The sequence below is a fragment of the Cottoperca gobio genome, chromosome 12 (genome assembly GCF_900634415.1).
Source record: "Cottoperca gobio chromosome 12, fCotGob3.1, whole genome shotgun sequence".
In the NCBI taxonomy this organism is placed as follows: domain Eukaryota; kingdom Metazoa; phylum Chordata; class Actinopteri; order Perciformes; family Bovichtidae; genus Cottoperca; species Cottoperca gobio.
The window spans coordinates 15,570,603-15,582,607 of NC_041366.1; the positions used below are offsets into that span (position 1 = coordinate 15,570,603).

Genomic DNA, 12,005 nt, shown 5'->3' on the forward strand with positions numbered 1-12,005 from the left:
ATCATAAGTAATTCCCATTAGTTACTAGAGCTAATGTTACTCCACACAGCACTTTGATATTGAGACTGTGGTGATCGCAGAAGCAGTAGAAAGAACAATGTGTTGTTATGTCTGTGTAGTTTGACAGAAACCACTGAAAAAAAAAAATATATTATAGTCTAAATTGAAGCTACAGAATACTATGAAGTTGAAAAACTTTTTATTTTCCATGAATTTGATAAAAATAAACGGTGTGACAATATTCATCAGCATTAGATGGAAGTAAACAAACAATAAGAGGACAGTGAGGAGTTTGTCTGTAAATACAAATGTGATCTGAAGTGCTGACCAAAGATTTTCTTCAGTTGCCCAAACACTGTCAACGCTGCACGTCTTAAACATAATGGAGTGTTTAAAGATGAGAGTTTTATCAATTTTATATCATCCAACTTAGTGACTGACTGTGAAGAGCATGAACCCACAAATTTCATTCACAAAGTGTTTTCCCAATACAATCAACCAAAGGCTGTAGTTTTACAGCCCAGAATGCTTTGTGGTTATGGTGGGTGTGGTCAAAAGTGCAACGCAGGTTCAAATATCAACCCATAGTAACTGCAACTTACTCTTTAACTGTGCAGTGACCTTTGCTCAACCTTATGGTATATTTTAGTCTGGGCTGTGGTTTACAAGGTTTACAACTGAAATAAGACTTTTGTGTTGTGTGTCATAACACAAAGCGTGTATTTATGAATACACTCATTTAGTAGAAGAGTCGTGGTTATAAGGCTTCAATTGTCACATCTTCTTCTGACCGTGCAGCTTTTCTGTAAACAAGAAAAGAAGGTACTCCGTCACACCTTCTCAATATCAAGTATTCTAAGTTTAATTAATGCATTTTAGAAATGTTACAGCTTATTGATACATCAACTGAAGATATATACTTCACCTTCTCTGTTTCCTGGAGCGGAGTACGATTGTTGTTATAATTACAATCAGGGCTAAAGCTCCAACGACTGAACCGACCACAATTCCTGCGAGATTACCTGAAAAAATGATAATAATTTAAACCAGAGACTCCCGCTCAAAAAGTATTAACGTTGGTTTTTTATATAAACCTTAACTAGATATGAACTACATATATTCAGACAGGAAGAGAGTTCATGCAACAAAGCTCCCCAACCAACCGCCACTTTTGATTGTTCACTTTCAGACTATAGCTGTTCATGTCTGTATTTTAATTCAGATTCTTTTTTTGGCTCACATTGGATACATGTTGTACTTCTGTCTCTTATGGAAAAGATATGTTTGTGTTGCTACTGAACAAGGACTTTATTGATTTTATTGACATATGTTTAGTACAGCCTTTAGTGCACGTATTTGTTTCTGTAGAGAGGAACTAGGCAGGGAAAGGTTAATCGTTGTCATTTGTTATTATGTTACAGCTATGCAGGTGGCTTACCTTATTCCTAGTCACACTACAGGCGTGGTTCTAAGTATATCAATGTCGGCCGGTTGTTTCACCACTTTGCGCAAGACTGATCTACATGACGGATCGTGACAAAATCACGAGCAGACACTCATCGTGCCCGGGGGACGAATCCCAACGACTTTGGTGATTCTCTGACTTTGTAGCTGCACACGAGGTAAACATTTGTAGTTTCGAATGAAATATCTCAGGTTTTAGTTGACCATGCCTACACGGGAGTATCTGCTGTTGCCACGGACGTATACATTCACATAGGTAGGATGGCATAGGTACTTGGATACTCTGGATTGGAACGTGTTTAACTTCTCTGCATCTGTGAAGCTGTACGTTTCACGTAGGACTGGGATAAGTGGCTCACCTGCCTCGGTGTTTCTTGGATGAACTACACTCTGGCAAACATCAATATCTGCTCAAGTGTACGTGAAAAAGGGGATATGCCTACAGTATGAAGAGGCCACGATCATGCAATGACAAAGCCTCATGCAGTCATAGAGCAAATGTGAGTGATTGACCTTTGGCACAACAGCAGAGCTTTGTCAAAGTTAATTTGGCAATGCCACAGGCAAGCTTGTTGGTAATAAGATAAAGTCCCAATTAGATTAACCGTTAAATGTCTGCTAGAACAATCCAGGTTAAAAAAAAGAACTGTGAGAAAGCAGCCCCCCAACACTTTCACTTGCATAAACATTTGTGTAACAAAGATCATGAAGAGAGTGATTTTATTTTGTGTGTTTTTCAACACTTCAGAGCTGATTCGATGGATCAAATGATGCACTCAATGACACACACACACACACATGCATGCATGACACTCACACATATGACACTGCTGATTTGTGAAAAGTCAAAATCATTGGACGAGACTGATTTTATGAATTTCTCCATACTGGGAACCACGCAGTTTGTGTCTTCTCCAGACCACTGGCCGTTCTCCTGGCACACGCGCACTGCTGATCCTTTGAGAGTGTAGCCGTCATCGCAGGAAAGCTGCACCTTAAATCCTTGTAAGTATGTGGTCCCGTCCTTCGTCCCATTACTTGGTGGTGAAAGCCATCCACATGATATGACTGCAAAGTATAACAAACACTAACACAGTGAAACCAAGTACATTTAAATAACAATCACTTTTTCATCATATGCTGTTATAAACTCACCTGGCTTTAGATCCTCCACGAGAGAAATGTGACTCTGGAAAGACATTTTTGTAGCTTTTCCCATGCTTGGACTACGACCTACCAGGATATCATACCTACAGGAAAGATCAGGACTGATCAGAACATGAGCTGCTGTTGACTAAAATGATTTCCCTGCAGTGAAAATGATTTGAAAACTGAATAATCAGAAGTAGAGATATCATTATTCAAACCCATGCATCCAGCTTGCAATGAAGGCTTTTTGTACTCTACAAGCCTGAGCCGAGATAAGTAAGACTTAAGAAAGCTCCCTTCAGAAGACATTATCAAACTGTTTTCAAAGACCGAATGGTATTCCTAATCACGAGTTTACTGAACACAGTGTAAAATTGGCGGATTGCCCCTTTAATCGACATCATTCTTAATGAGATGGCAAAGTTTCATAAAATCACAATAGTATTTAATTCAATAATAAAAAGTGTTTTCGTCTCATACCTACAGAACTGAGAGCCCTCTCCAGAGCATATCTCAGACACCTGGTTGGCTAATGGATCGTCTGCATTCTCCGTGACCGAAAACACTGGGAGAAAGTTTTGGTCATGTCTGGGAGCATAAAGAAATGTGTCCAAAAGATATTCTGAATCATATGTGAACAAGGCAGACGTGTTGGAGATGGCCCCTGTAAGACAAACAACAAAGATACCATTAAAAGTGTTTGAATTTAAGTGGAAACTCAACATTAACATTCTGTCTATGAACAGGCAAGAAGAGAAATTGGTTTTCCCCTCAATGAAAGGGCAACACGAAGGACCAGTAAGCAGTATGGTATGGTGAAAGGACCTTACACTCTGGTGACCTGCGTGTAATTCTTCCTGAATAATATCCAAGATCATTCATGACTGCAGTTTCCCTTTCTTAACGGGAACAAAGTCCTGACCTTACTCTGGCTGTTACCTAATATAAGCCTTGTGTCATATCCACCCTGTTCCTGAGGTTGTGTTTTTTATATCATTCATGTTTAGTTCTTCCTGTTTTATTTTGTAACTCACCTCTCCACTTCACTTCCTGCCCTTCACTCACCAGACCTTTGCCCACCTGTTCCCACGTCCCCGTTAGTCAGTCACTACCTTTAACTGGTCCACCTCCTTTGTTGGTTTGTCTTTGCTTGATTTCAACAACTAGCACATCATTTGTGTTGTGAATAATTTCTTACAGCTTGCTCCAAAGTTGAACACCTCCTCTGGATTCGTCAGGTTCCGCACAAGTTCTCCGTTGCTGAGAGTGAGGTCGTCTTTGGCGTCACCGTTCATCCTCCCCAACAGTCCCAGAGTGGCGTCTTTGAACTCCTCTGGCAGGAGCACGGTGGTTGTCATTGTTCCCTCTCTCAGGCGCACTTCCACCCCGGCGCCACTGTTGAACATCACGGTCACATTTGTAGATGTAGGAGAAAACACAAACACGCCTAGAAGAGAGATTTGGTCAGATTTAAAGGAAGTTCTTGTGGTGTAGTCGTGGTCTGTTTTTATAAGATTTCATCAAATCAATGGCTTCATCATAAGCAGAAAGTTGGATGAGGGTCTCACCGTGCAGGTCCATCCAGCTCTGCTCCGAAAAGGAGAGGGGTTTTTGATTCTGCAGCACTTCAAGGCCGTTATGACCTCTGACCAGCCGCACCTCAATAACATCAGAGGGTGTTTCTTGCAGAGCTACAGACGTCAACTGTGTTGCTTTTATCTGGGTTCCTAATAGTGAGAGAATCCGATCAATGACGTGGGGAAAAGGTATTGTAATAGTGTGTATTTCATAGAAATTAAGTTTTAGCGTTAGCATGCACTGCTCACTGTTGAACGACAAACTTTTCAAAGCTCAATGCCTCCAGTAACTCGCCATTCAAAGGTTCTGTTCTGCCTTGGATCGTCAGCCCTTTCTTTGCCGATCTCACCAAAGTGTATTCCCCTTTGCCATTGAATGAGTAGCCGACACCATCAAATGTTATGAAGTGGGGATCTCCGAACACCAGAGCTGGCATTATACACACAAAATTAAGACTTTGGGTTTTAACAATAGTCACTTAACAATGCATCAAACGTAATGCCGTGCTAAACTATTCGCTCACCTGAGCTGGGTGGCTGGTATCGCCTGCAGTCACTGGAGGGCCGGTGTTTGAAGTAGTAGTGGCAGTTGTCAGACCACAGGCAGCAGTAGTAGAAACTAAGGACATCATAGACCCAGTGGGACTCTCCAGGAATTCGAGGTGGTTTCTTGAAAGGAGATGAGCCCCAGTCGTGTGCTCGGTCTGGAGTACTTCCCCCAATCGAGTCTGATGTCAGCACCTGAGCACCGGTGCTGTCATAGCAACACTGTTGTCCCGCTGCATACTTGGGACTGTTGATATATTTCCAAAAACATTTGTGAGTTGGAACAATGAACTCCGCTGCAACATTATACACATTTAAACAAGTGTCTGTGACTAAATGCTAACGTGAGCTTACAATGACCGTTAACATGCTGTTAGCTTAAGCGTTAGCATGCTAACATTAATTAGCAATACAAATAAATTACAGCAGACTGATGAGAAGTTTTGCATGATTTAGTCATTAACCAAAGTATTGTACAAAGTGACTGAATGTGTGCTCAAACTATCACAGATTTCAGTCTGAACCAAAGTGGTGGACCAAGCAACCACATTCTGCCTCTGTCCCTCCTTCCAGCCACATTCCCACTTTCCCAAGCCCATAAATCTATTAAGCTTTATTGCCATGCTTGTCCACCAGATGCCTTCAGACTTTCCTCATTCTGGTCACCTGACTCCACGTCCTCTTGTCCAACTCATTTCCCAATCACTCTGTCTGTACATATAACAGCAGTCCGTTTCCCCTATTCCCGACTGCTTTCTGCTAGGGTGACGTAGCGTGGGCAATGTGTCGGCACGTCTTCGATATTTTAGATTGGAGTAGACTTTTGAATGAAAAGAAAAGGCTACAACGTACAGCTTATGAATGAAGTGTCAAAAAATTATATTTTATGTGTAGAAAATATACATAATATAGTTCTTAGATGAAATTCCCAAAATGCTAACCGACAGTATCAATGAGGTTTGTTAAAAAATGTAATTCATAAAATCGTGAACATTTTGAGCAAATATGTTTTGCATGTTACATGCATTGGGGAAGCACAGGAAAACCAGGTTTAGAAAATGCAGATATTAATTATTGTTTTGCTGATAAACATTTTAATCTGATTTAATTATGTTTTAGGACACTGGAGGTTATAATCTCTTATGAGTCAGACATACTGTCTGCTAACAACTGCAAGTGCTGCCACCTAGAATAAGAAAGTTACAAAAAAATCAGCCTTCCTTGCAAATTGTATAAATACTGTGTTTCGGACGCATTGCTAATGATGCAAATTCGTTTTATTCAGGATATAATGTTGACACCCGTCCGTGTGAGTGAAGTACTCACCTGGCTTGTATAGCTCTCACACAGTGAACACTCCCAGGGTGGTAGGTGCACACGCTCTCCTTCTCTATGTCACAGCCATAGTCAGTCTGAGGAGAGAGATGACCTTTGTAACCAGGCGCCCAACTGTGCATTTCACTGAGTTCATGCATATACTGCAGTCTAGAGGAATAATAATGTGACACTCAGGTTTTCAGTTTGCTTGTCCACAATTTGACTGCAGTTAATAAGCAAACGAGTCTCACTGAATCCTCATCAATACACTCAGCAGCCTTAAAGGTCAGTAATGGCTTTGCCTGATCCTAGCTGTAAATCCGTGAGATAAAAGGCACAAGATCGATGCTGAAACGTGTTCAGCTTGCAGAAAATGCTTGTAAATAGACCTCTCCTTGTCTTTGAACTGATAAGCGTTGATCATTAGTAAAAGGCTGACGATCATCATAAACTCACAAAGTAATTGCATACTTTTATCTAGCCCGTACATTTTAATTCTCATACCGTGACGTCTCGTTTCATTTAATCTGAGACTTATTACTTTCCATGTATGTTGATCTGTAAATTGTGTACTGAAGTCCAAGTCATTGATCTGTGATGTAATGCTTTGTCCGTATTAGTTTATGTCTTCACATGCCTTGGTTGCGTTTATGTGCATGAGGTAATGAGTCATCTCACAATGATTTTGCATAACTTTTAATTGTTAAACCTTTCCCACACAGCTGTCTCAAGTGATTGCAGCCACATATAAACATGCTACTCATCACATGATACGATTTAACTTTGTCACTGAACTACAAAAAAACGTGTCTATGTGTAAGTATGTCTTGAATAGAACTGCCTAAAGACACTAAATGAATTTCAGAGTAAACTGACCACGTTGTATCATATCGTGTGACGCGTAGCAGGTTTAGATTTGGCGAGACAGCTTTTGTTGAAAAGGTGTTTCCAACACTTACATGAAACCTCCCCGTGTCTGCTCTCGCTTGAGCCAGAGTGCAGGGGCAGTCTGTGATCTCACTGAGGAAGTTGGGCAGCTTGTTTTCCAGCTGGTCCCATGCTAAACATTTCTCAAGGGCCCAAATAGGTTGAGTTCTGCCTGAACTTCTCCTCCAGCTGCCAGGCCAGAGCATGATCCTCAGTCCACACGGATTGTACATTCCTAAATGAAACCCACGACAAATACAGTACAGCTGAGGAGTAGAATAGTATTTTTAATCACGGTCATCTATATCATAGGAATTGTTGTACGTACCACATGCCATCAGGGTAGATGCTTGGGCTGATACGCAGAGAGCCAAGCTCCCAACTTGAAAACCCGTTCTCTGCTGGTTTGGGCAAAAAGCTAAAGGAACCACTGTTGGTCTGATCCTTTGCAAGTGAGTACAGATACAACCACTCGCCCTTCCAGTTGTCCGTATACGGTTCTCCTACAGAGAAACATTTTACAGAATTCTGTGTTTTTACCCATTTGTCATGTGAGCTACAAAGTGTAAATGCAGTGTGTTACTAGGCAGACTCACCTGTCTCCCTGTATCCCCAGAGCTCTATGTTGACCCTCTCAGCTCTGACCAAAGAGGTGTTCCACATCATCTCGAGAGCGCCGCCAACATTAGGTGTACCGTAGTACTGCCATTTTGTTGAGTTGACCAGAGTCGCCTTAAACTGAGCGTCTAACTTGCCAGTATGTACTGTACAAACACATTTGAATGAAATGAATCGTATATTAATGTCATTTCAAAACCAAGTGGGAAAACTGTGTTGGAAAAATGTACGAAGAAGTTTGAGGTCATCGTAAAAGAATATGCAGATGGATGCTGTACCTGAGAGCCAGGCTCCAACTCTACTGAATGTAGTGCCATTATCAGAGGAGATGTGCAAAGGAACCCATCCTGTTTCGTACAGCAGTGGAGAGATGCAATGGCCTCTACTGTGCTCGTCCACATACCCCACCGTTTCGATATTGTCGTTGAACCTGCCATTTTAAAGGAATGATGAGCAGGTTTTTGTAATGTACTTTTAACTGTTTAATTTTACTGTGATATAAGTGTTATACTTGAGTTTAATTTGACAAGCTTTTTCCAGCGCTTTCAATTGCATAATTGTAATTGTCTTTCTCAGTGGATTGCTCAGAAGTCTTGAAGCATGTGAGATGCAGTTGAAGCCCTGGAAGAAACTAAAATGATACATGTCAACACTGAGGTGTAAAAGAAAGCCTTACCTGCATATGATATCGGAGCTCTCGTTGAAAGTCGCATTAAGGACAATGAAATCTGTCCCGCCCAAAATGGACCCTGAATATGGACGGACTTCCACACAGTATTCTTTAAAGTCCGTGCAACAGTTCTCCAGAGACGTGCAAGTCGAGTGGCATGAACATGTGTCAAGTTTCCCCCCACAGTTTCCTTCACATGTCTGTCCTGTCCATTTTAAGGAGAAAGAAGTCTTAAGTCTGGAGTGTGCCACCAGTGTCTGATTATAGAGCAATGTGTCGTTATAGGAAGGTATTTGTCCAAATGTCAGAGATTAAATTTATCGTGTGGATACGTACCTAAAGTCCTGCAGATACATGAAACCAGAAGGAGTAATATTACTGCTGTGAATCTTTCCATTATGACTGTTGAAGGTTTCTGCTGCTCTCTGGGCCGTCTGTACAATTTCTACGTAGGTATGCACAACATTTTCTAAACTTTGACCCTTTTTTATCACAGGCACATACAAACATCTGTTTAATCATCAACCACAGCTCCATCAGATCTGACCAATTAAATCTATCATTGCTACCTTTGACGATCCGTCACTTCAGTTTTAAACATGTATTATCTACCAAATGGATTTTAGATTGTACCGTATGTCACACTGACAGAAACTCATCTTGGCTCTTAACGATATTCCTTATCGTATTTAGATAAAGACACAGTTATGGAGCTAATAGCTGTTTTAAACTTGTGCTTTAATGCGTAAACAAATATCAGCCATATTAAATAGTACAATGATGTGAAATACATTCTAATTAGTCTATTTAATTATCATTAAGATTACGTATTACAGCAGTGCCTTCAGTCCAAAATGTGTGTTCTGTTGGCAAAATAACAAGCTGGCTATGCAAGCACAAACATTAGCGTGTTAACTTTGAGCATGTTGAACTGACATTTGAGAAGGGAGGAGACACACACACACTCCTAATTCAGATGCAATCTTTGCATTGTTTATGCTGCATCATCATTTTCTTTCTTTTTTCAAATAAGACGATGTGTGTTGAAACAGTGATTCGTAGAATTAAGATTCTTTGCGTGACTTCGTGACAAAAAGTGTGTTGATTTAGGGAACCTGTAGGGCCAGTAGTTGGCCTGTAGGGGGAGCTGCTACACCAGGAATCAGCTCAGTGACACATTGATTGTAAAGCATGCCAAATGAAATGTGATGGTGTATATTGCCGTGTACTAAATTAATTCCCTCCCAATAAATACGTATCTTATCTTGTGCAATGTCCATTGCAGTTTAACATGTTTTTAATGTAACATAGGTGAGGTATTATAAACATTCATGGCTGCACGCATACATAATTATTCTTTACTGTTATCAACTAGAAATTTCAGATACATTTAATACAAAAAGATTACAGACAAGTGCTTCTATTCATTAAGGATGGTTGATGTCCATGAATCTGAACTGGGATCAGTTTGAGATGATTTAAACTCCCGACATTAGGAACAAGCAGACCCACTGATATGCTGGCTTTATGCTCTATTAGTTTGCTGTCTGCTCTCTACAGCTACGATATTGGCAGTGTAATATTTGCATATGCATGATTGGAAAACATTGCAAAAAGTAAAAATCAGCTGACACAAAACACAATTGGCAACAACCATGGAGCAGAATTACAGAACAAACACGGCTGTTACTAATTTGCAACAAAGTCCACCCAGATCACTGGCGGCATCATCTGGACTTGGTTCTCGTAGACTCCTGAAGAAGAATAAGTAAAGAGCTTGGTTGGTTGTTTAAACAAATAGTAATTTTACATTGTCTTAACATGATGAAGTTCACGCTCACCACCATCAAATGGCCATTCTTTGTCCTGTAGACCATGGACTCCTGACCACTCTTGAAGTCCACGAACCCCTCTCTGCCAGGCTGGATGTCAAATCGCACACTGCAAGTGATGACAACAATTTCACATTGAATTTTTAGGATTTTATTAGCTGATGCAGAACATCAGCGCCTAATCCTGGGGTTCACACAAAACAAAAATGTGACACAAATAACTAACAATATCTTCCCGCAAACATAACGTATTCTTAATCATATGCTCTTATATATTCACATACACTAAATTCATTATCACTGACTATACATAGTGAAATCTTACAACATATTCCATACATCAAAATAAAATAAAGGTACAAGAAGAGGTTGCAGGCGTACGACTATTAGGTGTTGCTTCACTTGTTTTTAAAGTTTGCTTTATTGTATGCTTTAGCAATCTGAGCTGGAAGTGACAACACTGTGCGTTACTTTGATCGTGTTCTGGATTTAGTAACTGTGCAGTGACCTCTGGTGGCATGTCTGTCATGTATGTCAAGGCTGAATGTGAGTTTACTATATAAACAATTAAGAATTGTCAGTATATTAATGTATCAAAACAAAAACAAACAGGAAGTCTCCTCAAATTTAAACCTGCAGAGATTGACTTTAGTATACCATTTGTACCATTCATATTTCTAGCTTTCATATTAATATTACTATAAATTCCAGATCCAGTACCTGCCCTGGACCACTTTGATGGAGTTCTGCTTGTTGGCAATAAGACTCAGCTTGGTCAGGGCCTCAAACAGGTAGTCGCACTGCAGAACCAGATCCCCCTAAAAGAACAAATAGTATCAGTCTTTCAACTATTAGATGTGATTTTTATAATAACTCTAAACCTTAACATAAAGTTATGTTTCCGTGTTTAATGTGGGGAACAGATTGGTATAAAGACAACTTGTTAACTGCACATAAATCATCACATTCATTGATTTCCTTTAGGGACATTTTAGATGTATATAGAGATGGCGTCTACCTTTTGCTTGACGTCATCACATGTAACATGAAGGATCAGGAAGTTGTCACTCAGGTTGCTGACTGACACACCTAATAAGTAAAAAAGCAAGTTTCAAGCATGTGTGTAGCGCTCCCTACTAATGATGATGCTTATTTTGTTGCACTCCTTACCTTTCAAACAGATGTAATCAATGCGCTGCTTGATCTTGGCCTCTTCCACCAGGTAAGCGGCATCCTGGGTGAAGATGAGCTGCCGGAGACGAGGCCTGAACCCGTTCCTGTCGTACTTCACCACTGGCACGCTGTACTGTGGGAGGATCACACACACACACACACACACACACACACACACACACAAGGTCAGAGTAGATTAAAAAAGTATAAAGATGCAAAGTCTATTCTGATGTTAGTTTACCTTGATGTGCTCATGCCGAATCATCTGAAGCACTTTGATGCTTATGTCCTCTGCACCTTAATAAAGTAAGAGAATCCATGAGAGAGGATTTCACACACAGATTGAATACAATAATACGATACTGTTATACCGTTATAACTTTCTTATTAATGTGCCAAATATTCCATTAACAGGCTCACAAAGTATCTCAGCATGTATATTCAGGTTTTGTTAATCAATTTGTAAAATTAAAATGTACTGCTGTTACAATCTGGAAAGAATTATTCCAAATTTAAAAAGCATAGCTCGTCTCCACACGCTATTATAACTAGCAATGATGCTACATTCTATACTCCCTTATGTGCACTCAACAAAGAAATATCTCATCAGTCTTACCTATCCTGGTGTCCATGAACGGTCTGCACACACTGAAGGGGTAGTTTTCTTTTCTTCCTTTGAACATGGAGCTTGTTTGACCTTTTGAGAGAAGCTGGAAACAAGGAAAACGTATA

General features: G+C 40.2%; 2 protein-coding genes across 5 annotated transcripts in view; both read right to left on the minus strand.

Annotated features, from left to right (window-relative positions):
- Window positions 1–215: 215 nt before the first annotated feature.
- On the minus strand, window positions 216–8,665 carry LOC115016823 (sushi domain-containing protein 2-like). The gene is given in 17 exon segments (XM_029444871.1): window positions 216–803; window positions 926–1,022; window positions 2,353–2,532; window positions 2,620–2,714; window positions 3,094–3,277; window positions 3,812–4,060; window positions 4,182–4,340; window positions 4,486–4,620; window positions 4,715–4,983; window positions 6,063–6,148; window positions 7,013–7,138; window positions 7,140–7,215; window positions 7,309–7,483; window positions 7,577–7,744; window positions 7,877–8,028; window positions 8,275–8,473; window positions 8,605–8,665. Coding segments are annotated over 17 exon segments (2,457 nt in total). The 3' UTR covers window positions 216–757.
- A 647-nt stretch (window positions 8,666–9,312) lies between these two features.
- Window positions 9,313–12,005, minus strand: part of myo1hb (myosin IHb) — a 46,780-nt gene continuing 44,087 nt past the window's right edge. For 3 of the 4 annotated variants that reach the window (XM_029444602.1, XM_029444601.1, XM_029444604.1), the window contains 7 exons: window positions 11,890–11,983; window positions 11,515–11,570; window positions 11,271–11,406; window positions 11,119–11,189; window positions 10,821–10,918; window positions 10,110–10,209; window positions 9,313–10,022 (listed from right to left, as the gene is read on the minus strand). In XM_029444602.1, coding sequence (XP_029300462.1) covers window positions 9,996–10,022; window positions 10,110–10,209; window positions 10,821–10,918; window positions 11,119–11,189; window positions 11,271–11,406; window positions 11,515–11,570; window positions 11,890–11,983 — 582 coding nt within the window. In that variant the 3' untranslated portion in view covers window positions 9,313–9,995. The remainder of the gene's footprint in view (window positions 10,023–10,109; window positions 10,210–10,820; window positions 10,919–11,118; window positions 11,190–11,270; window positions 11,407–11,514; window positions 11,571–11,889; window positions 11,984–12,005) is intronic. The other variant, XM_029444603.1, reaches the window with a different exon arrangement.